We start from the raw sequence: 25779 nt of genomic DNA on the forward strand, positions 1-25779 counted from the left end.
TACCAGTGAACACAAAGTTGTCAGAACGTTGTAAGGAAAATATAGTTAGAATAATTTTTTTTTTTTTTTTGCCACGCCGCATGGCATATGGGATCTTAATTCCCCAACCAGGGATCGAACCCATGCCCCCTGCATTGGAAGCACAGAGTCTTAACCACTGGACTGCCAGGGAAGCCCCAGAATAATATTTTTTTAAAAAAATAGAGTGAAACTAAATATTTCTCTTGTTTTCCATTTTCTTACCCTTACCATGGTATAAACAGTGCAGAATGGTCAGTAGAAGATGTGTTGTTTAGATTTTGTTGCTATTTTCATTTTAAGACATCTGAAACTATTCTTGTGGTAGGATAATATTGATTTTTATCTTTGACAAATCAGAATAATTTAAAGTGTATTAAAAAGACTTCATTTCGACTGACTTAAATTCAAGGAGGATTTATAGGAAATAGTGAACACAAATATATTTCTTCCATTCTTGCTTACTAAAGGGCATCATCAGGAGTCTGGGGTTCTCTTTAAACTTTCAAGTTTATAAAATTGTAGCCTCAGACTTTGTGTCTCCTCACTGCCAGACACAAGTATAAGAACATTACATAACAACACATAGTTGTGGATATTTTACTCTAGGTCGATGACTGTTACTTCAGTATATATACTCCTTTAGTTTTGTTTTTAAATATGCTTGGTTTGGCCAGAAAATGATTTTGCCACAAAACAGACCTAAAAACATAGGAACTGTAATGATAAACATACAACTTGAATTCCTTAAAGCAAGAGGTTTTGATTATATTTTGGTGAAAGAAAAAAAATTTTTTTTCCATTATTTTTAAATGTTAAGGCTAAATTACAAGGAATGGTCTCTTTTCACTTTGATGTAGGAACAACTGAAAATGAAGGATCAATCACTGAGAAAACTACAGCAGGAAATGGACAGTTTGACATTCCGAAATCTGCAGCTTGCCAAGAGAGTAGAGCTACTTCAAGATGAGCTGGCTCTAAGTGAACCCCGAGGCAAGAAAAACAAGGTAGGTCAGGTAAAAGCAAGTTAGTGTGACCTTGTCATTAGGTACAGACATCTCCAGGCCATCCTGGTTTTAACAGAAGACCTCACCTCCAAATACTCTAAAGTTCCATTATTACACCTGGATATTGGGTTAAGAAAGCAGACATTTATTATTAATATATACCAGTATTAGAGGCATTTTCATATGGAAGTGAGTTTTCAAGAATTTATTAGGAGCCAACATGCACATAGTTGATTTAGTGACTGAGAAAAGTGAAGGGAGTATCTCATATTGGTCAAAATTATGGATATTTTTTAGTTATACTGAGTTGCCATTAACCCAAGGTAGGGCAGATAGAATGAGAAACATTGTCAAAGGGTAGCTGCTGTCTGTGAAAGTAGCAGTTGAAGTACTCATACATTAGGCTTGTAAGTTTGTTGCAGATGTATTTTCTTCGGGTGTTTATTCTTACGAGTTCAATTTGGTATTATTGTCCTGAGATGTAAATATGATTTTTTCTCTTCTGGTTTTATGTCGTGAGGTGAGATTCTGATTACTCTAAGATGGATGATCCAGTACTTTTGATCATTCTGTGATTTAGAAGTTGCTTCTTTTTTAAGGGCAGGAGCTAGTGATTGAGTCTTTAAAAGTCTTGCATGTTTGTAGAACAGCACCCCACAAATGTGTGGGTTGAGGCAATAATAATAGAATGGTTGGAGGGAAGAAGGCCCGCAGTAACTCTGAAGCAGCATGGTGTGGAGGGAAGAGTGCTGGCTTTGGAGTTGAGCCCAGGCTTGAATTCTTTGTCTGCCATTTATAGTTCTATGACTTTAGGCAAATTTTTTAGCCTTGCAACCTCAGTTGTGGGGAAGATACTCTCAGGTTTGTTGTCAGGATTAAATGGGATCATGTAAAAGTACCCAGGACTGTATTTGCCATACGATGGGCAGTTGACATAATTATGTGTTGGTACATTTCCATATGCATTTCCCCTACGTGGAAGAATTCTCTAGAGTGGTAATTTTCAAATAAATGGGGAAGAGAGAGGGCAAAACAGATGTGTATTAGAATCACTTGGGAAACTGTCAAAATACACATGCTCTGGAAATTCTGAAAGACCCTTGTGGGGGGAATAGCCATCTGTATTTCAAACATGCTCCCCAGGTTAGTGAGATCCTCTCCCAGGGCTGTTTTAGCAGAGATTTGGGTATAATTACTTCTGAATTAATTTTAATAAGAGCTTTCCACATTTGGAAGCACTAAGGACCCAGAATATGTCATTCAACAGCGTTCCTTGTGTGCACATACCTCTTGTGTTCGCATTTAATGTTTATTTGTTTGTCTGTTTGTTACATAGCTGCTCCATTTTCAAAGGGCTTTCTAATCACTGGTTCACATTGGATCAGTAAATGACTTCATTTTAAGTGAGGAGTGAAGCACAAGAAAGGCAGAGGGGGGTGGTGACTGATGTCTGAACAGTTCATTGTTAGGCTGCCCCTTGAATAGTCTCACTTCTGTGTGTATTCCATGAAAACAGATGTTCATTATTGGCTCTTAAATAGTGCTGTTCTATGTAGAAAAAGTTAATATTGGTAAAAAGGCAAAAGGCAAGTATTTTTCATAATCTTTGAGCTTTTTCCTTCTGTTTATAATAGCTTTATCTTATGTTTTTTAAATTAGAAATTTATGTGAACTTCTGTATAAATGTGTTTTTGTGAATGCTGTTAATATCTTAAAGGAGTTTTAACAACTCAGACTCATGGAATTGGTAAGACTGTCATTTCCCAAACCAAAAGATCAATTGAAATGATATTTATTAGCATATTTGTATTGCTAGCTTTCTGGGTCTGCTCTGTCTTCCAAAAGAACTACTCCTGAATTCATCTGCAAAGAATAGTGAGCCTTATCTGTTACTTTCTCTCTCTTTTTTAAGCTTTCCTGCTCATTGCAATATTTGCAGTTCCAACTTGTGTCACATAGGAAAAGTTAAATGATGGACTGTATACCTTTTGCAGGATTGTTTGAGAATGGTGAACACGTAGAAGAGACAAGCTACTAAGGTGATAGAGAATCTGTGTACCTTAGGATGTTTCTCTAAAGGATGAAAGTTATGTGGACATAACTTATTCTTTCCATCAGAAAAGTGGAGAATCTTCTTCTCAGTTGAGTCAAGAGCAGAAGAGTGTCTTTGATGAAGACCTGCAAAAGAAGATAGAAGAGAATGAACGGTTGCACATACAAGTGAGAAAATCTTTCTGTTTTTCCATATGAATTTAAAAATGGGTTGTATGATCTGCAATGTGGAAAAACAAGTGCAAGGCAGAGTGCTTTGTGTATGGGTGGGTGTTTTAATGTTTCCTGTGGTCCTTAGGTACATACGTCACTGTCATTCATTCATTTCTTAGATCTCATTCATGTTTTAATACGGATGTGTGCTTTGAATATACACTTGTTCAGAGTACAGCAGAATAACTTCATAAGTTAACAATAAAGAAGTATACTGGGCACTCTTCATTTTATATAGGAGGTGGTTGGATGGATCATTTAGATGGGGGCTTATCAATAAGTAGTGTTTGCTTTTTAATTTATGATAGCTTAGTTGGTTTTTATCTGTTTCCCTGTTAGTCTGTAAGGTCTCATTAGTGTATAGACCACGTCGGGTTTTGTCTGCCCAGCCTCAGGACAGGGCCTCACTCATGGCAGGCCCTCAAATATTTGTGGAATGTTGAGTAATCAGTGTCTGCTCCAAACCATTCAGCATATTTTAAGAGTCATAGGGTAGTGTATTCAACTATGCCTCCTGATTTTTTGTGTGAAATGGTGAGCATAGTCAAACAGTGGAAAATAAATATGCATTCTCAGTCTTCGAAAATGTTTACAAAATGAACTTTTGACTTCATGAGTTTTCTGTTAAGTATTCATAATTCTTAATTACTACTGGCTTCTCATTAAGGACAGGAGCCTTACCTGCTTCAGGAGTAACACCTGTTTGATTTTTGATTATTTAATTGCAGAAGTCAGCCTAACAGAAAAGTTATACCCTGGTCAGTTGAGTTTTCTGTGTGCCAGAAATGGTTTAAAATAGAAATCCATGAGCCTGGGAGGAAGGAGGTACAGGCTTTGGAGTCAGTCTGTGACTGTGAGACATTTGACAAGTTAGGTCATCCCTTGAAGCTTCTGTTTCCCCATCTGTAAAGGAGGGATTACAAGTACACCACCCTCTGACCTGCCGTGAGGCTCCACCGAGCTCATGCCTGCGTGGTTTTGCACAGTGAGCATATGGAACCTTATGGAAGTTGCTCAATGATTAGTCGCTGCAGTTGTTTTCTCTTCATTTGTATATATTGGGATGTTGTGAGAAGACACCATGATCTTTTCTTTTCAGTTTTTTGAAGCTGATGAGCAGCACAAGCACGTGGAAGCAGAGCTAAGGAGTCGGCTGGCCACTCTGGAGATGGAAGCGGCCCAGCACCAAGCTGTGGTCGATGGCCTGACCCGGAAGTACATGGAAACCATCGAGAAGCTGCAGAACGACAAGGCTAAACTAGAGGTAAGACCCGCCGTTGGTGAGAGCATGTGAAAAAATAGTCCAGGCTTTTGGAAATCATCCACCTGCTTTATAGAAGAAAAGTTAGCCGTTCAAGGCAGGACTGCTGCCTGCAGCGTCTCCGCAGCAAGCTCACATATGTGGCCTGAGTCCTCTGCTCTTCTTTTTATTTTTTTGACAGACCAATATGCATATAATTTTGGTTAGTTATATTTGTCACACCACATTTCTAGCAAGTTGAACACAATTTCAAGTAAATAGCTATATAAAATTTATAGGGGAAAACCAGAAAGTAAAAAAAAGGGTAGAAAAATTTTTTCTCTACCTGCAGGATTTCAAAATGGAAAGCCAAGCAATATAGTTTGGCATAGTTTATTTTTTAAAATTTTAAAAATTTTATTGGAGTGTAGTTGATTTACAGTGTTGTGTTAGTTTCAGGTATACAGAAAACTGATTCAGTTACACATACACACATATTCATTCTTTTTCAGATTTTTTTCCCATATAGGTTTATTACAGAATATTGAGTAGAGTTCCCTGTGCTTTTTTTTCCTTCTAAAATTCAGGTAAAATCTCAGACTCTAGAAAAGGATGCCAAGGAATGTCGACTTCGGACAGAAGAATGGTATGTGGAAACGTGAATTCCAAGGGGCCCTGAAGTGAGAATCAGAAGACCCAAGTTTTGGTGCAGTAGCTCCTCTATCTTAATTTTCCCACATTTGCAATGAGACAGGAGTAGATCGTCTCCACAGTCCTTTTCAGTTTTGTTATCTGTGGGACCTTATGAATTCTTTGTAGAGTGGCCTGTGCGTTAGTCCTCAGCCTGCAGATGTTTTGGACTGTGGCAGATGGCATTCTGGGGCTCCAGTACTGAGGACTGGGTTCTGTCTGTTTTAGACTACTCTAAAGAGAAGGCCTTCTCATTAGTCAGGAAAACTGACTAATGATCATGGTGTCAACCTTTAAATTTTAAATAATTTTAAATAAAATGAGGTTATGCAATCTATTGATAATTTGGAGATATTTACGTTTTAAAATATTACTTATCTCTAGGTAGTAAGAGCATGCACCAACACTTATTTGATAAATGACATATTTTAGGTTTTAATAAGATCAATCAAGTGCATTTTTTCAGTTTAGTTGCATTGAACATGCATGGTGTATCTATGGTCTTAATTGAATCAAAACCCAAAATGATCAGATTTTCAGCTCAAGAGAAAAAAAACGCTTTAATACTTTAAAAATGTTTACCATAATACTTGGACAAATATTTATGTGTTGTAAAGAGAAAATTTATGAGTTTGAAATGGCTCTAAGATTATTTTGAGCTTGGGGAGATAAACTTAAAATTGTATAAGATATTGGGACTGTGATAAATTCTTTGAAACTTCCAGTCATTCAACAGGAGTCTCAGGAGCTTTAGAATCAAGGCTTAGTATTTTTCTTATCTTCATTTTTTTTTTTTTTAACAACTCTCTACTACCAGGGGTATCCCAGATGTCAGGTACCATCCTCTGAAAGCCTGGTACCAGCTGTTGAGGTAACAAGCAAATCATGACCTACTGTCTATTGATAATGTGGTTTTGTATTTTTTCTTTCAGTCAGTTACAGTTAAAGAATCTTCATGAAGATTTGTCAAGTAGATTAGAGGAATCCTTATCAATCATCAATGAAAAAGTACCTTTTAATGATACAAGTAGGTATTATGTACAGTTTTCCATTATTTGCAACTCTGAACCTCTTTATGATAGCCAACTAATTAAAATAATTTGTAATCTATTTGGCAGAAAATCTCTTTGGCCTAACAGAGGGTTGCTTTCTTTTTGTCCTTTTGATCAGCTTTGGCCTTCATGTTTCATAGGGAGATTTTAATTTGTCACATAACTATTCTGAAGCTAGGCTTCTTGGAAAAAGCCCAAAGCCACATTTTTAAATTGCATGTATTTAACATATCCCAAGGTGAAAACCAACTTTCACATAAAGTACCTGAATATTTGTACAAGAAAATTTGATCATGGTGGGCGGCAAGGTGGGAGAGGAGTGGCGGGATGGGTGGGAGGTGAATCTTCTTAGCCTGGTATCTCCTGCCCTTTGGACAATCCCCAGAGATAGTTAGGGAGTTGACTTGGGTAAGCCCTGCTTCCTGCTCATCCTGGGAATGGTCTGGTAATTTACACAGCCAAGAGCAACAAAAAGAAGTTAAAAAAGAAAAATCAACTTACATATATAACAGATGCCAAATTTGTAACCTTTAGACAGGTATTAAATCTAAACCTTGAAGACAAAGAAAACAATTGATTTGATCCGGAAACTTAAATTTAAATTAGTACACATTTCCTTTTTTGCAATTATATCATTGAAATTAATTTTTGACTTCTTCTCAATTTTTCTTAGGGAAGACCTAAAAAAAGAGGGAAGAAAAGACACCAAAGAAAAAATAGTAGTTTGCTCTAACACTGAAATCAGCATATGTCATTATTATATCAAAAACCTAAATTCATCTGAAAACAACACCTGTTACTGCTTTCTACATTAATGTAAATAGCACCAGCATACTTTGATCCACTAGGCTTAAAACCTTGGCATTTCATTTTCCCCTTATTCCGTAGTCATCAGGTTCTAATCATTTCCTTCTGAGTCTCTTTGGGTTTATCCTTTCTTTTCCAGTACTAGTTGTCACCCTATTTTAGGTTCTTACCATGTCACAAGTAGGTTACTACTTTTAGTTCCGAAATATTTAGAGATTATTTACTGAAAGTCTAAATGGGTGGGAAGCACAGGATATGCAAAAACGTATAAGACAAAAATCTCTACCTACCCTCAAGGAATGTATAGTCCAGTAGGGAAGAAATAAGGTAGAGAAATATCTAAAATATAAGCTAAGCTATTCCATGAAGAACCTCTTGGGGTTTCAGAGTAAGAATGATTACTACTGGTGGGGTTGTTTGGGGAAGCCTTTTGGAAGAAGTGTGCTTTGAGCTGGGCCAGGAGGCAAAAGTAGGTTTTATTGGTAAGAGAGGTGAGGGAGAACGAGCCAGGGAATTGCATGGAGTGTGGTTATGTAGGATAAAGGTGCTGTCAGGGCCTGACAGCAGTAATTAGTTAAGTATGACTGGAGGCCAAAGTGGGTGGGATGTGGAGGCCAATGATGGGTAAGTTCTGAAAGGGAGGGTGGGGCTGGACCCTCAAGTTCTGGGCAAAGGGCTTGGGGGGACTTAATTTGCAAGTCAGTAGGTTGTTGCAGAAGCTTTTGGAAATGTCTTGGTGAAATTTGTGCACTCACAAAGTTCATCTGGCAGCAGAGTACAGATGACCCTGGAATGGGAGAAGGGGGCTGATGCTGTTGTGATGATAGTCCTGGTGTGCTGTGATGGGGGCTGGAGCCTGAGTTGTCAGGGAGATGCAGGGAGGCAAGGGAGCAACAGGAGGCAGTGTGGTGGAATGATGTGGTGCAGCTGACAGAAATCAAAGAGGCAGACGGGGAGCAGGTTTATGGGAAAGATGTTGACGGTAACTTTGTTGTGGCTTAATATTCTAACAGATTGGTGTGCATCTCTTTACCTACTGATGTGTACATTTGTGAATAAAAGCCTAGATCTGGGGAGAGAAACTGATGCACCAGCTGATTGGCCCAACTGGGATGGATGAGCCCCCCTGTTGGGAGTGGTGGGAATGAGGGGTGCATAGTACAAAGAGGCCTTTGCAGAGTGCACTGCAGTGATCAGGAAGGGAAGGGGCTGAGAAGCTGGGAAATGGGATGAGCATTTATTATTTCTCAGTTAAGCTCTTTTTTCGTAAATGTAAAATGACTTAATGAACAGCCATTTTTGTTTTGTAGAATATAGTCAGTATAATGCTCTGAACGTTCCAGTCCACAATAGGAGACATCAGGTAAAGATGAAGTTTTTATTTTCAGTGATGTGTGTGTCAAACTTTTCAGAAACACCAATTCGTTGTTTGGGCCTCTGTTTAGTGCACCAAACCATTGCGTTTAACTTTTACTTTCTTTCCTCATACATTCTTAAAAATTGTGAAACTTGCTGTTTTTTGAATTTGTAAATAATACAGATTTTTGCTGTCTCTTGTCTGATAACATTAGAACTGAATTGTGGGATGCACTGATTTTTGAGTCATACCTTTCTTTTAGGTTTTGCACTTAAACAGTCTAGGTTAAGTGGAGAGGTATATGTACCAAAGCTGGCGGCTTTCTATTGTAATTACTTAGATGGTAGTATTAAAATCTAAGTGGGAGCAAATGAATTTAAATTAAGGAATAATTATACTTGAGTTCAAATGTTTCTCCAAAAGCAGACTTAATAAAGTTGTTTGGGAGTAATAACTTGATAGTTGACTTTAACTGTATCCTTTTCATTTTGAAGCTGAAGATGCGGGATATCGCTGGGCAGGCCCTGGCTTTTGTTCAAGATCTCGTCAAGGGTCTTCTGAACTTTCACACCTATACAGAACAGAGGATTCAGATTTTTCCTGTTGATTCTGCCATTGACACTATATCTCCATTGAATCAGAAGGTACATTTAACTCAGGATACTTTTTGTTTGCCCTGAACAAATGTGGAGACTTGTTACTAATTATCAGACCACTCGTGTGCCTCTGCCAAGTACTGTGGAGGACATGGGAAAAGCTACAAATCGTAGTCTTTACCCTTAAGGTAAAATATGGCAAACGTGGGGATTCTTAAGAAATGAAATAGTAAGGGAGTTGTTAAAGACCTTAGTGTGAGTGAGTGGTATGGGCAGTAAGTGATATGAGGTCATCAGGGAGGGGAGATTGCTGTCGGTGGTAGTGTCTGGAAAGGTTCTTTGGTGATTTAACTGGACTTTGAAAAATGAGCATGATTTGCATGGGAGGAGTGAAGCGGGGTGGGTATTTTTTCACCACAGGAGAGGGAAAGACATGAGCAAAACCATGGAGTAGGAAACCATAGGGAGTATGCATGTAGTCACATACCACCACTTTTGCCGTATTGTACTGGTAACACAGACTGGCCCTGACACAGTGTGTGAGGGTGGGTGTTACTCAGAGCCAAGAATAGCAGGAGGTGGGGATTATTGGGGCCATCTTGAAGGGAGGAAATTAGGGGGCTTGTAATAGATGAACTCTAAGTGCCCCATACTGTGGTGTCTGAAGTGAGTCATGCCACTCTCTACGTACCTGGTTTTTCTCACCAGCTTTTTTTTGGTGTCTGTGTGTGCATCATGCAGTATTTCCAGGGTTTGAATAGTATTTATGTCCACAGATCCTGTTAGTATAGCAAAGGCTTAGATTCTGGAGTCATACTTCTGGGGTGGTAGCCCAGTTCTGCCACTTTCTATGTCCCCTTGGTCAGTTTATTTAACCTCTCTGTGCATCTTGAAAATGGAGGATAAAGTACCTACCCCACAGGTATGTATGTTTGAGGATTTAATGAGATAATACATGTACAGTGCTAAGAACAGTGCTTGGCACATAGTAAGTACTCAGTAAAGGCTAGCTCTTACCATTGTCATCATGCTGCCGTACTCATAGGAAGCCCTCAGCAGATGCTTGCTTTTCATCAATTTTCATCTGACTCCACAAATCTTTTGAAGTTCATAAAAATTAAACTTTGGGCCTTTGAAATGGTCTTTAATATCACCGTGGGAAAAAGCTTTCAGATGACCTCGGTAAGGAAAATGGAACTGCAGCATTTTAATGTAGTTATATTTTCTTTTATACTTCCTATAATATAAAAACATTTTTTTCCACTGATTCTTTGTCCATTATTTTATTTTATTTACTTTTTATATTATTTATTTATTTATCTGTTTGGTTGGTTTTGGGGGTTTTTTGGCCACACCGTCTGGCTTGCAGGATCTTAGTTCCTCAACTAGGGATTGAACCCGGACCCCAGCAGTGAAAGCGCTGAGTCTTAACTACTGGACCACTAGGGAATTCCCGCCATTACTTTATTTTAGCTTGTTGCCATATTATGCCTACACAGTGAGAATCAAATATGTTAATCTTAATAGAAACATTTCATTACTTTGAAGAATTCCTATTTTTCTCAATATTTTACCCTTGGTGCTTTGGCCTCTGAAAGGCCCTATGTGATTTTCTATTAAGTCTGTATTACTGAAGATTCAGAAACCATTTGTTAAAAGATGACCAAAGTGTTTAGACTTGTTCATAGAATCATAAAGTAGACGTTTATACCTGAGCTTAGAGTTCAACTTATTTACAGCTCCAAAGATCGAAGCCCAGAGAGACTGAATTTCCCAGGGCCATATATCTGTGTAGTTTGCAGTAGGGCCAATTGAATCACCTATCTGCAAAATGAGACCTTACATTTCCATACTGAGAAAAAGAAATTTGAGCCATTATACAGTATTTAGAAAACTGAGATATTTCACAAGTGAAAAATTAACTTCTTGCTTCTCAGTTGTCTAAATGCCTGGGGAATCTTTTTCTGAATCTATTCTTCATACTGAATTAGTCCTTTGTAAATATTACAGTATCCATGACAGTCATAAAAGTTTTTATATTCTCATTTTGATGATAATTACATTCCTGGAATTTGTTAACCTTGAACATTGTATACAGTGAAAATAAGAAACTGTACTTAAAAGTCTTTTGCTTCTAAAAAATGAGTTAAATTAAATGAGTTATATAACACAAAAATCTGTCATACAGCTTTGATTATCAAACCTTTTTTTTTTTTTTTAACTGGGACCCCTATGAAGAAGCAGTTGTTTAGAGAAGAAGGCCTGTTGGTGCTGTGTTGTAAATAGTATCCCCTCCCCATTTGCTTCATGCCTGGTCATTAATTATGTCATCCCTCTTCTAGTTCCTCATTTTGCAATGGAATGGGGACTTGGGAATAATATCTAGGATTTTAGAGGGGAGCTCTGTGTAAAAGCCTGATTTCCCAAAAAAAGTTTGCAAAAGAATTTAGGTTTAAAACTCAGCAAGTCCATTTGCAAATGTTTTGCTGTTCTTTATTTTCCAGTGATTTAACTCACAATTCTTTCCCTTCTATTTAGTTCTCACAGTATCTTCATGAAAATGCATCCTATGTCCGCCCTCTTGAGGAAGGAATGCTTCATTTATTTGAAAGTATTACTGAGGATACTGTGACTGTCCTGGTAATTTTCTTCTATGTTTTACTTCTGGAAATGGGAGCTCTTCTTTTTCAAATGACACTATTAACCTTGAAATTTTTTCTTTTCCAGGAGACAACTGTGAAATTGAAAACTTTTTCAGAGCATTTAACCTCTTACATATGTTTTCTTAGGAAGATTCTTCCTTATCAGTTAAAAAGGTACTTACCCTCTGGGCCAGGGAGCTTGGGGAATTGCGAGGTATCATCTGAGCTGTGCTGGAGTTACTAAAGTAATAACATGTGCTTCTTGTGATCTGCCTGACCTTTCTGCACCACAACCAATTTGGACTTTTGTGAAAAAGGAAAGTCATGGTTTGAGCAGCACAAACTTATATTTAAGAAAATTGAATTGTAGTTTGTCAGCTAGGGTTTTTTCAGTATTCTGTACTGAGATTACTACTATAACCACATAATGCAATATGAACCAGTATTTTTAATGATTGTGAATGACACATTTATTGAAGGAAATATTTCATTTTGGGGTATTTTTTATCCTTTTACTATAAACATCTAGGTGGGGGTTATAATAGTTAACCTCTACATTGCAATTTATAATCCTTAGGTTTCTTTGAAATAGTATATTGTTTTTATTATTGGTGACTTATTTAAGTTATAAAGTAAAAACTTTGTGTACATACTTCAGCCCTCATTGGATATGTCATTAAGTAGCCTTAAATGCTCCATCTTAAACATTTCTAGAAAGGCAAGAGAAAATAATTTATGTAATTGGAAATTTGAGAATACTCCTTGTACATTTTGATACTTTTGGTCTAAAACTACCAAGAGTCCTAATTCATCTAAATCTTTTCATCCTAAGATTTAGTCTTTAAAAAAAGTAATCAAAGAATAATACAATAATAATAATAATACATAGGAGAAATAAGAGCATATATGTAGTATAGTATATTGTAACATAAGGTTTAGGAAATACGTAGATGAATAACTTAAAGATATTGAAAATAAACAAGTAATTATAGTTTTTAAGTCCTTGTAAAACTAAAGTAGTAGGTTTTAGTTTTTCAATAATATGAAATTTTATTATTAAAAATTAATGTGTTAAGAGCCATCTTATTTCCATCTTATTTCCTAATTCTAACCTAACAAAGGCATTTCAGTAACTGAATTCTATGATTTGTGCACATGACAGAATTTTAGGAATCAGGGAATTATGACAAACTAATGAAACAAACGAACATTTTGAAACAAGTAAACTATTGAAACAAACAAACAGTTTCATTCAGATCCTTAAATGTTTTAGTTCAGTATATAATTAAAGTTTTTTTGAAAATTGACTCTGGAAGTTTAACACTAAATTGAATACACTTTATTGATTTGGCTTACGTTGAAAAGACTCTAAGAACCATTGCAAAACTTCTAATTGCCAAACATCTGCTCTTCTTATCATCCTGTGACTTCCCCTTCTCCAGGCTCCTATCCCATTCCTTACCTCAGGATGGCATATATAAGCCTCAGTTGCCCCACTTGCCCTTGAGTCTCATTGTCTTTGTGGACTCCCCTACATATGTAATTAAATTTTTTTTTCTCCTATTAAAAAAAAAAAAAACCATTGCAAAAGTGGTATTTACTACTTGAAACAGTTAAGCATTGTTATTTTATCTTAATTTATTTTTTCACTATTACATTTTTAGAAACACTGGATAAGTCCTTTCTTGATTTAAGATTCCTATTCTTGGAATGTTCTGTTCCATATGCCTTCAGCCCTATGTTATCAGGTATTTATGTTTTTAGGCAATTTTTTGGTCATTGGTTTAAATACCACTTTAGTTGACAAGATGACATGTTCATTAGTAGTAAATGGGCTTAGTACTGAATGAAGCTGTTTGCTATAAATAAATAGAAGAGGCAAGGTCAAGGGAATGGATATGATTATCATTCTGTGCTAATAACTTTCGTAGCTTTGTGTAAAAAGCATTTTACTTGATTACTGCACATTTTAAATAAACACTCTTAAGAGTCAATATAGTTTTTTTAACCTTATAATTAAGTTTTCCAAAGCACCATTTAAAATTGAAAATGGTAAAATGTATTTTATGAATGTTAAGCATTTATTTTTGTATTGAGCCTATAGATTGTTTTTTCCAATCTGTTTGACTTTTGAACCTACATACACTGAAAAAGGTTTCTCAATGATTTTCTCTCCTAGTTCCTGTGTAATTAATTCTCTTTAGGAATTCAGTCTATGAAATATTTTTCTCCTGAAAATATATATATATTTTTTTTTCCCTGAAAATATTTTTAAGGGAAGCATGTTTTTGCTGCTCTCAGGATGGAAAGATAATGGGCACCTCCCTTTATTTTTTCTTCCATTTAGTCGTCTTTTGCTGCATTGGCGTTTGCAGCAAGCAGGTGTATGTATTATGGTATAAAAAATGGAACCTTGTAAATGAGATCAAATTCCTTTTTTGGTAAATTCTCTCTTTGGGTATAGATGTTTGAGAATTTAGATAGTTTCTTATAGCTAGTTGAAAATCGTTCAGGATGCTCACTTTTATAAAATCTGCCCATTCTTAGTTTAGAAGAAGAATGTGAAGCTTCCCTTTGCACATCTGCATTACGAGCCAGGAATCTAGAGCTGTCCCAGGACATGAAAAAGATGACAGCTGTGTTTGAGAAGCTGCAGACTTACATTGGTCTTCTCGCCTTGCCAAGTAAGCATGTTTGTTACTCATGGTTCAACTTGAAGAAATTAGAGTACAAGAAGCTTGAGAAGGGAGGTGGTTTGGCGTGTTGAAGTGAGAAGAGGGTCAGAAAAACTTGAATTCAAACCCTCCAGCTCTTTATACATTTAGGGTCTTGGGCAAATCACTTCTCTGCTTCTGTTTTCCCACTTATAAAACGGAGGTAAATGTGATTAAGTTAAATTAAGAATGTACAATATCAGGCATCGAAGACATACATTAAATATTAAATCTCTTGGGCTTCCCTGGTGGCGCAGTGGTGGAGAGTCCGCCTGCCGATGCAGGGGACACGGGTTCGTGCCCCGGTCCGGGAAGATCCCACATGCCACGGAGCGGCTGGGCCTGTGAGCCATGGCCGCTGAGCCTGCGCGTCTGGAGCCTGTGCTCCACAACGGGAGAGGCCACAACAGTGAGAGGCCCACGTACCGAAAAAAAAAAAAATTAATTAAATCTCTTTCTCTCCTTCCTCTTTTTTAAATGGAGAGGGGCAAAGCATAGGAATTCGTAGCAACTTTCCAACAGGTAGCATAGGGGAAGGTTAATAGTAAAAATGCTATTTTTAGAGGAACTGTATCATAACAAAGCCCCAAAATGTAAAGGTTGAAAGTCTTGGGGAAAAAAATGCTGTTTTAATTTGAAAAAAGTATTTTCAGGCCATTGAATGGGCCTCAGTTTAAATGATGTTTGTAAGAAAACCATGATTTTTATAGTAGTGATTTGATTATTTGTTTTTCGTAACAGCTTAAATGTGATATAATTTACATACCATACAATTTACCCATTTAAAGTGTGCTGTTCAGTAGTTTTTACTATAGTCACAGACATGTGCATCAACACTACAGTCAGTTTTAGAATATTTTCATCACCTTAAGAAGAAACCCTGTATACTTTAGCTATCACCCTCTCATTCCCCTGTTCTGTCCCCGCCCAGTACCAAGCAACCATTAATCTACTTTCTGTCTATAGAATTGCCTGTTCTGAACATTTCATATAAATGGAATCATATAATCTGTGGTCTTTTGTGACTGCTTTCTTTCACTTGGCATAATATTTTCAAGATTCATCCAAGTTGTAGCATGTATAGGTATTTCATTCCTTTTTATTGCAGAAATATTCCATTGGATGGATATATCACATTTTATTTATCTACCTATCAGCTGATGGACATTTGGGTTGTTTCCACCTTTTGGCTATTGTGAATAATGATGCTGTAGACATTTGTGAACAAGTTTTTTTTTTTTTTTTTTTTTTTTTTTTTTGCGGTATGCGGGCCTCTCACTGTTGTGGCCTCTCCCGTTGCGGAGCACAGGCTCCGGACATGCAGGCTCAGCAGCCCTGGCTCACAGGCCCAGCCGCTCCGTGGCATGTGGGGGTCTTCCTGGACCGGAGCACCAACCTGTGTCCCCTGCATCGGCAGGCAGACTCTCAACCACTGCACCACCAGGGAAGCCCTATTTGTAGACTTTTTGATGATGACCATTATGACCAGTGTGAGGTGATAGCTCATTGTAGGTTTGATTTTCATTTCTCTAACATCTTTTCATGTGCATGTTGGCCATCTGTGTGTCTTCTTTGGAGAAATGTCTGTTTTGGTCTTCTACCCATTTGTTTTTGGCCTTGCCATGCGGTTTGCGGGATCTTAGTTCCCCCATCAGTGGGTTGAATCCGCACCCTAGGCAGTGAAAGCACAGAGTCCTAACCACTGGGCTGCCGGGGAATTCCCTTTACCCATTTTTCTGATTGGATTGTTTGTGTTTTTGATATTGAGCTGTAGGAGCAGTTTGTATATTTTGGAAATTAAGCCCTTGTTGGTTGCATCGTTTGCAAATATTTTCTCCCAGTCTGTAGGTGTCTTCATTTTGTTTATGGTTTCCTTTCCTGTTCAAAAGCTTATAAATTTGATTAGGTCCCATTTGTTTATTTTTGCTTTTATTTCTTTTGCCTTGGGAGACTGATCTAAGAAAATATTGCTACTATGTATGTCAAAGAGTGTTTTGCCTATGTTCTCCTTTAGGAGTTTTATGGTGTCATGTCTTATATTTAAGTCTTTAAGCCATTTTGAGTTTATTTTTGTGTATGGTGTAAGGCAGTGTTCTAACTTCATTGATTTACATGTGGCTGTCCAGCTTTCCCATACCACTTGCTGAAAAGACTGTCTTTTCCCCTTTGTATATTATTGCCTCCTTTGTTGAAGATTAATGCGCTGGAGGTGTGTGGGTTTATTTCTGGGCTCTCTATTCTGTTCCATTGATTCATATGTCTGTTTTTGTGCATTACCATGCTGTTTTGATTATGGTAGCTTTGTAGTATTATCTGAAGTCTGGAAGGGTTATGCCTCTAGCTTTGTTCTTTTTCCTCGGGATTACTTTGGCAATTCTGGATATTTTGTGGTTCCATATAAACTTCAGAATTATTCTAGTTTTGTGAAAAGTGTCATGGGTAATTTGATAGGGATTGCATTAAATCTGTAGATTTCTTTGGCTAGTATGGGCATTTTAACAATATTATTTCTTCCAGTCCAAGAGCATGAGGTAACTTTCCGTTTTCTTGAATCATCTATGATTTCCTTTATCAATGTTTAATAGTTCTCAGCGTATAAGTCTTTCACCACCTTGGTTAGGCTTATTCCTAGGTTTTTTTTTTTGATATGATTTTAAACAAAATTGTTTTTTACTTTCTCTTTCTGGTGTTTCATTGTTAGTGTAAAGAAATGTAACAGATTTCTCTATATTAATCTTATATCCTGCTACCTTACTGAATTCATTTATGAGTTCTAATAGTTTTGTGTGGAGTCTTTAGGGTTTTCTGTATAGAGTATTATGTCATCTGCACATAATGACAATTTTACCTCTTCCCTTCCAATTTGGATATTTTTGTTTCTTTTTTTTGTCTGATTGCTGTGGCTAGGACTTGCAATACTATGTTGAATAGAAGTGATGAAAGTGGGCATCCTTGCCTTGTTCCAGAATTCAGCTTTTCATCACTTAATATTATGTTGGCTATGGGTTTGTCATAAATGACTTTTATTATGTTGAAATTTGTTACCTCTGTACACACTTTGGTGGGAGTTTTTATCATGAATGGATGTTGAATTTTGTCAAATGCGTTTTCTGCATCTGTTGATATGATCATGTGTTTCTTTTCTTTTGTTCATGTGGTGTATCGCATTGATTGATGAGCATATGTTGAACCATCCTTGTGACCCTGGAATGAATCCAGCTTGATTACGGTGTATGATCCTATTTATGTGTTCTTGGATTTGGTTTGCTAAGCTTTTTTGACAATCTTTGCTTCTATATTCATCAAAGATATTGGCCTGTAATTTTCTTTTTTGGTAGTGTCTTTTTCTGGTTTTGGTATCAGTGTGGTAGTGGCTTCATAGAATTACTTTGAGAGTGTTCTTTCCTCTTCAGTCTTTTGGAAGAGTTTGAGAAGGATAGGTGTAAGTTTTTCTTTGTATGTTTGGTAGAATTCCCCAATGAAGCTGTCGGGTCTAGGACTTTTGTTTGCAGGGAGGTTTTTTTTAATTACAGATTCTATTTTACTTCTAGTGATCAGTCTGTTCAGATTATCTGTTCCTTCTTGATTCCTTTTTGGCAGTCCGTATGTTTCTAGAAACTTGTCCATTTCTTCTAGGTTGTTAATTTTTTTTGGCATATAACTGTTCATAATAATTTCTTAAGATTTTTTTATATTTCTGCAGTATTAGTTGTTATTTCTCCTCTTTCATTTCTTATTTTGTTTATTTGGGCCCTCTCTATTTTCTTCTTGGTGAGCCTGGTCAGTGGTTTGTTGATTTTGTTTATCCTTTCAAAAAAACACCTCTTGGTTTTATTGATTTTTTTCTGTTGTTTTTAAAATCTCTATTTATTTACTCTCTGATCTTTATTATTTCCTTCCTTCTGCTGACTTTAGATTTTGTTTGTTCTTTTTCTGATTGTTTCAGATGGTAGTTTAGGTTTATTTGAGATAGGCCTGTATCACTATGAACTTCCCTCTTAGGATTGCTTTTGCTGCATCCCATAGGTTTTGTATGGTTGTGTTTTCATTGTCGTTTGTCTCAAGGTATTTTTTAATTTCCTCTTTGACTTCATTGTTGACCTGTTGGTTTTTTAGTAGCATGTTGTTTAGTCACTATATAACTATTTTTTTCTCGTTTATCTTTCTGTGGTTGATTTCTTGTTTCATGCCCTTGTGGTCAGAAAAGGTGCTTGAAATAATTTTTGTCCTTTTAAGTTTGTTGAGGCTTGTTTTGGGTCTTAGTCTGTGGTCTATTCTAGAGAACGTCCCATGTGCCCTTGGAAAAAGAATGTGTATTCTATTTTTTATTTTTATGTAGTGTCCTGGAGATATCAATTAAGTCTAACTGTTCTATTGTGTGTCTAGGTGTCAGTCTACCTTATATCTCCAGTGAATCCTCCGAATTACCTTCAGCACAAATGCCATTATTTTTGAGAGCATCCCTAGGCTTGAACTTCTTCTCCAGTCTGTTGTGAATTAAGTCAATTCCTTTGGGAAGAGATTCAGAGCTTTCTGTTTTAAGAACTGTTTCTCCCTTGGGTTAAACCTCTGAGCCGTGGTTCTGTGCAGGGGGTGATGACAGTGATGCACTTCTCTCAGAGTGACACACCTGCATTACTCCGTGGAGAGGGTAGGGCAGCAGCTGCTGGTCTCCTCAGCTTGCCTCTTTCAGCATGGAACTCCTGTTAATGAGCTGGGGCCAGGATGATCAGGGCCGCAGATTCTCAGCTGCACCATGCCCACGTAGAGCCTCCATCCCACAAGTCAGGGCTGGGTAAAAGAAGAGAACCCCCCCACCTCTGAGTCATATTTACCTAGAACTTAGCCTCAGCAACAGGCAACTGAGAGCGAGATAAGAAATGCAGCCCTCCAGCTGAGTTAGGGGAGAGGGAGCCTTGTGTTCTTGGCTGCACCCTCTGGACTGGGATTTCTAGCTCACTGACTGGTAAGGGGACGGAGTGGGTTTTGGTTCACATAGCACAGATTCTTGCTATTGTTACTGAGTTAATATAGATTTTCTTGATTAAATGTTTCTTTACTTGCTGTATGCCCTTAGGATAATTTCCAGAGTTTAAAGTGGTTATTTTTAAATCATTTTCACCAGTTGTGCTGGTGAGTGGATATGTGGAGCTTGCTTATGCTGTCATGCCAGAATTTGAACTGTGATGTTTGAATAATAGTGTTTTTAGTGATGTTCAGCAAACAATAATATGTAGGGAAAGCACAAAATGAGAAATGTGTTCTGTAGTAACAAGGTGAAATTCACAAAGGCTCTCATTTCAAAAAGAATCATGAAAGACATAATCCTGCTTAGCAATTTAATTTTGATTCTTGTAACCATTAATATCTGTGGACATGGGGGATGCAAATCAGTTTAGATCCCTGTAATTATCACCATTCTATCTGAATGTGTCTACAATGATTTTAAGAGCCATTATTTTCAACATATCACAATCAGTATTCACTCTCTCTCTTCCCAAAAGCAGAGGGGAGATGGTGGGCTGTCAGTTTTTTAGGTGAATTCTTCTGGGAAAATGCTTAGGTTTGTGATCTTGGTTTCCTAGGTACGGAGCCAGATGGACTCCTTCGGACAAACTACAGTTCTGTCTTAACAAATGTTGGTGCTGCTCTGCATGGATTTCATGATGTCATGAAAGGTGAGGCTTGGAAAAGAACATAAATAAGCTTTGTCCCATTTTCCCAGATCTGCCTGAATGAGATTTAAACAAATACTGCCAAGGCTAATAGACCCCACATAAAGGTTTAGTAGCATTTAGCTTAACGTTGAAGTGCACAGCTTACTGCCTTCTGCTTTTCCCATCTGCTTCTTTCCTGAAGGTAAACAAAGTGCTGAAGAGAAACCCTTGTGCCCGGAACTTTAGCCAAAAATACATTACACTGACTTAAGGCAGGTGTATGAATTTTATCAAGCCAGACATGCTATTCAGAGGCATTTAGCAAAATACTGCACTTGTTAGAGCCCAAACATGAAGGAACTGAGGAAATGAAGGTTTAAAGATCCCAGAAAGAATGCACTGGTTTTCTACGTAGCCTCCTGTGTGTTTCTGTGTTTAGAGTACCCATTATAAGTCCTGTTTTGTTCAGGAGAGCCTTAAGGAATGAAGGTCTGTCTTCAAGCTTTGGTCAGTTTTTAGTTGCTATGTGCTTCTAAGAATATGCTTGTTGACGGTCATTTCATTTGCTTCCTAGCATGTGATTCTGAGTCCTGATTTTTTAATCTATATTTCTGCATGGCTTCTAGGTTTTTTTCCTCTGTTCTTTTCCGTTTGAAGACTGTTGGAGTAGGGGGAGGAGAGGAGGGCAGGAGCAATTATTAAGGACTATTGGAAATAGCCCAGGTGCCTGGAGTTTTCACTGAGGTGTTTAGTGTGCAGTTAGTGACCAGTTGCTGGTTTCACAGAAAATACTTTTTAAAAACTTAAAACTTTGTTGGATGGCATGTATAAGATGGCTATATTGGGGGCCTTTCTATAGGTTGGCACATAACCACATAATAACCTATGTTACTGGGAATCATTCTTAGTTTCAGTGGAATTACCCAGTACTACCTTACCATTCAGTCTGGAAAATGGTCCTTCCTGTGGCTTGTCTTCAATTATAAGGAACTTTAAAAGTCACTGTACTTCTGGAGCTAACACTGGTTGCAGGAATCACAGCTTGCATAGACAGTCTTGGTGGCAGGTGACAAGAGGCAGCCCGAGCCCTGCAGAACCTAGTCTGGTCCATAGAAAACCCAAGGGACTGGTACCTTTTTCCTGTGCAGTTTTTGGTTTGGGGAGCTCAGACTTAACCATAGTCCTCTATTCCAGAACTTTACGTAACGTAGAACTAGGCCATTGAAACCACAAGTAGCTCTGTGGCTACACGTTTTTTGGTTTTGTTTCCTAAGTTTTCCTATGCTAATGTTACTATTTGTTCCTGCTAGTGTTTTCTCTAGAATTTTGATAAAAGAGAGGCTAGAGCAGTGGAGGGTAGCTGTCCATTGAGGATCTTAAAGCTTCATTTACATTTCAAAAAATCTTGATTTTATTTATATTTCTATAAATAATAATGTACTTCTGAGTTTTCTAAAAATGCTTTTGTTCATATATGACATAGGATGCCAAGTGGTCCAAATCAAAGAATGTTACTATTATTATTTGCTATGAGCTGGTGGAGATTATCAGAGGAGGATCAGAGGCTCCCTTAGCCCCTTTTGTGCCTCTGCTTGTTTCTGTCCTTGAAAGTGAACATAATATAAAGAGAGAAGACTGGGAAACATGAAGGATGGTTGGCAAGCAGATTATGGCCTCTTGTTGCTAGTTTTACAGTTCAAATCTGTCTTCTTATGCAGTTGGAAGACTGTTGTGTATCTCTCATGAAAACTCAGAGTGAGCATTAACTTGCATTACCAGAATATACTTTGTTTTTAAGAGAACTTTTATTTCAAATCTTTTCCCTTGATGCTTTGCCCTTAATTGCTTGGTCCAAGTTGGAAAGAAGGAAGGAAGGCAGGCAATCAAGAAGGCAGGCTGGGGTTTCCCTGGTGGCACAGTGGTTAAGAATCCGCCTGCCAATGCAGGAGACACAGGTTCGAGCCCTGGTCTGGGAAGATCCCACATGCCGTGGAGCAACTAAGCCTGTGCGCCACAACTACTGAGCTTGTGCTCTAGAGCCCGCGAGCCACAACTACTGAAGCCCGTGCGCCCTAGCGCCTGTGCTCTGCAACAAGAGAAGCCACCGCAAGGAGAAGCCCGCGCACTGCAACGAAGAGTAGGCCCCGCTCGCCGCAACTAGAAAAAGCCCGCGTGCAGCAACGAAGACCCAACGCAGCCAAAAATAAATTAAATAAACAAATAAATAAAGTTATAAAAAAAAAGAAGGCAGGCTGGTCTTAGTATAAAAAGAAAGATGTATAAAAATGTGTATCCTACAAGGAATTAAAATGGAAGTGAATTAATCTTTTAACAAGTGGCATTCTAAGTGAGAATTGTTTGATCTTTGGTCTCAAGTCTAAAGCAGGTAGACTCATAGGAAACATAAAAGAAAATAAAACTGTTGTCTAGGTCACATGATTTCCTTGTACCTTTTGGAGTTAAACTTTAATGTCGAGGAACACCCTAAATAATGAAAATATTTGGACTCGATAAAGAGTAAACAGTTGGATTGGGAGAATTATTATAGTCAAACTACAGTAGCTCTGATCCACTAGATGCCATGGGAGGATTCTTAGTATTGTACATCTTTTATAAGTATTTCAATCACCTACACCAATCAACCAAGATTGCCTACCAACCCAGTTGTATTATAGCATTGTATACAGACAGTAAAATATTGAATAAAACTTTCTGTGGTGTATAGAAAGAAAATGTCTACTCTAGGGGCTAGCAAGTTCAGTATACAAAAAAATGTTCAGTGTTCTAATTGAATTTTCATTCACTTGGATATCTTATGAATATATAGAGGATAATCATTTATTTTTAAGAAATATTAAACATAACAGTAATTACCAATTAGTTGGTTCCTTCACTGTGACAACTACCATAGTAGTGTAGGGTGTTAACAATAGTGAAAACTGGCTAAGCGTATCCAGAAACTCTCTGTAGTTTTTCTATAAATCTAAGACTATCTTAAATTAAAAGTTTATGTAAAAGTTTATATATATGTGTATATAACACAATATATATAAGTAATGCAATTTCCTAGTTTTAAATTTCAGTAAAAGTAATCTTATTCATAAAACAGTAATTTTGTTAAAAATCATTATCATACTAGGTTAAATCTCAGATACCCTTTCTTTTTGAATAGTCTTATTCCCTTTTAATTATCTATAGTCTAAAATCAACTAAATTTCTTGATTCTGAATAAATGAAATTCTTTGTATACACACCTGCTATAAAAGTTAGTTTCCATGTTTTGTGATTTATTTTTTGCTTTGTTGGTAATGATGATTAATGCTGTTGTAACTGAAGTACTGTAAAATATTCAAAGGAGGCTGTACCTTTTTATTTAAAAATATAATTGCCCTTCCTTGTAAATCAATGCTGTCTTGGTAATTCTCCCATTTTCCCTTATTTCCAGGATGAAATTACTTTATTTCTCAGAGACCCAGAAAACCCCAAGCTTAGCTGTTTGGCGAGTTTCACCTACTGCTGTTTCTGTCAACACATTTATATCTAAGCCTCCCTTCTATGCTTCCATAACCACAGGCCTTTGTTATAGCTTTCTTGTACTAGAGTCAATAGAATGGGAAGCCAGGTGCTAGAGTATCCAATCCTTATTTGGCCATGCAGACCTTTCTTATTGTTAAAGTATGTACTGGCAAACCAGCTAAGATCCAGTAAGGATTGTGGGACATTGTGCCTGTGTTGGCTGTTCTTTTCCAGCCTCATGGTTTGTTTGTATAAGCACAATGTACACTCTCATTTGTGCCTGCTGGACTATCAAAACAAGGTTTTTAACTGGTAAATATTGCTCAGGGTCCTTTACCCGGCGCTAGAATGAGGGCTAACACTCAAATGAAGGAGAATGAGACCCACTTGCTAGGGGCCGTAATCGAGACACCAGGATGGTGTTAAGAGACCCTCACTACTCTCTATTCTTTCCATGTGAACTTGAGACCTAATTGATATTCAGCACAATCCTCATATTTGGGACCATTTTTTGTCAGATTTGTCTTGTAAATTTGTAAGAGTAGATATAAGAAGTTAACAGGCTGGTTATCTGTATAAAACTTGTATATAGATAGTAATGAGTTTTCATTTGATTGGGTTTATAGATATTTCCAAACATTATAGTCAAAAGGCTACAATAGAGCATGAACTTCCAACAGCAACACAGAAGCTCATAACAACTAATGATTGCATCCTGTCATCAGTAGTGGCATTGACAAATGGAGCAGGAAAGGTAATTTTTCTCTGGTTTATATTGACATTAAATTAACTCTTAAATATGCTCCCTTTTTTTTTCTTTTGAGTGGCCTAGTAGGAAAATTGATCTGTGTAAAGATTTTTGATTACCAGGCTTTTTTGTAAAACAAAGTTGTCTCCCTTTTCCTCCTTCCTACCTAATATTTGAAACAATATGGTAGTTACTGTTAAACGTTTGTGATGAGGAAGTGGGTCAGGCACTTCTGACATTTTAATGAGATATTTGATGATTGAAAGATTCCAGGTGGTCTCACTATAGATCCTTGTGTGTATTAAAGGTCTGCTATACAGAAATTGGGATATAGAAAAAGAAAAAGAATTATAAGACCTTTGTTAATATTTTGTTTTTTCCCCCTCCAAGTTTTTTGTTTGTTTTTTGGCAACACTTGTGATAATGCTACTTCTGTGGTTTTTGTACCCTAATAAGTACTTTTAAGATGACTTCAACATGTGTCTTCTCATTGAATTCTTAATATTAGATAATGATCATTTGGATTAGGAAGTACTTAATTGTTATTATAAACTGACCAGAGCGCAGTTTCTTTAAAAATTGTTCTGTCTTGGATAGCTGGTTTCAGCAGGTCACATTCTAAGAGCACATGTTCATGTGGCTGTCATCAAAGCCTTTAGTGACTAAGATTTCTCTGAGAACTACCCATACATATAAAACCAAAAGTACTGTATTCAGGACTATCTTAGCCCATTTATTTCAGCAGACTCAACATAATTTCTCAAGAAAGTGCTAATCTCTATCTGTGTTATATACCTTTATTTTTCTGACAGGTTGACCTTAGTAGGAGCACACTTTTTTCAAGTGTTTTAAGTTAATCAGAAATGATCATAGGTTATGGTAGGTATTCAGTGTCACCTTTCCCAAAGTCAGGCCAGTCTTCCTGACAGTCTGCTAAGTTTGGGGCTGTAATTAAAAGGTGCTGCCTTTCGGATCTGTCAGCTCGCAGGTGAGTGCCTACAGGATTCCTTAGCCAGAAGACCATCCCCACTGCCTCCTCTTTAGTGCTTTCACCCACAGGCATTCTGGAAACTTTCGGAGGATGATTCTGACTTTGATTCAATTGTGAACAATTTCTGGAAAAAGAGAATGTTGACATTTTACAAGAGTCTCTGCATTTGTCACTTTTTAAGGAGAACTCTGGAATATTAAATACCTATATACTTCATAGCTTATTTTACATTTGCTTTGCCTGAAACCTTAAGAGTTGTCTCAAGGAAAGGTACTTGATCTTCACTCTGAAATTTTCATAAATGGTTTTTATCTAAAGTAAGTATCTGAACTAAGTATTAGTTGGTGGCAGCTTAATACTTAGCTAATGTGATTTGATTAAACTAAATTTTATCATTTGTAAATTTTAAAAAACCCACTAGGAAAGTATAACATATGCATGTTAAAGAACATTTGGGAAATGTAGAAATATTAGAGAGA

General features: G+C 37.1%; 1 protein-coding gene across 4 annotated transcripts in view; it reads left to right on the forward strand.

The window, feature by feature from the left end:
* Nucleotides 1-25779, forward strand: part of PPP1R21 (protein phosphatase 1 regulatory subunit 21) — a 56723-nt gene that overhangs the window by 10548 nt on the left and 20396 nt on the right. For all 4 annotated transcript variants that reach the window (XM_024753540.1, XM_024753543.1, XM_024753542.1 and 1 more), the window contains 12 exons: nt 879-1025; nt 3144-3245; nt 4390-4554; nt 5118-5176; nt 6153-6247; nt 8390-8442; nt 8931-9080; nt 11571-11672; nt 11760-11848; nt 14222-14358; nt 19974-20066; nt 24188-24315. In XM_024753540.1, coding sequence (XP_024609308.1) covers nt 879-1025; nt 3144-3245; nt 4390-4554; nt 5118-5176; nt 6153-6247; nt 8390-8442; nt 8931-9080; nt 11571-11672; nt 11760-11848; nt 14222-14358; nt 19974-20066; nt 24188-24315 — 1320 coding nt within the window. The remainder of the gene's footprint in view (nt 1-878; nt 1026-3143; nt 3246-4389; nt 4555-5117; nt 5177-6152; nt 6248-8389; nt 8443-8930; nt 9081-11570; nt 11673-11759; nt 11849-14221; nt 14359-19973; nt 20067-24187; nt 24316-25779) is intronic.

Source organism: Neophocaena asiaeorientalis, unplaced genomic scaffold, assembly GCF_003031525.2.
Source record: "Neophocaena asiaeorientalis asiaeorientalis breed wild unplaced genomic scaffold, Neophocaena_asiaeorientalis_V1.1 scaffold171, whole genome shotgun sequence".
Lineage (NCBI taxonomy): Eukaryota > Metazoa > Chordata > Mammalia > Artiodactyla > Phocoenidae > Neophocaena > Neophocaena asiaeorientalis.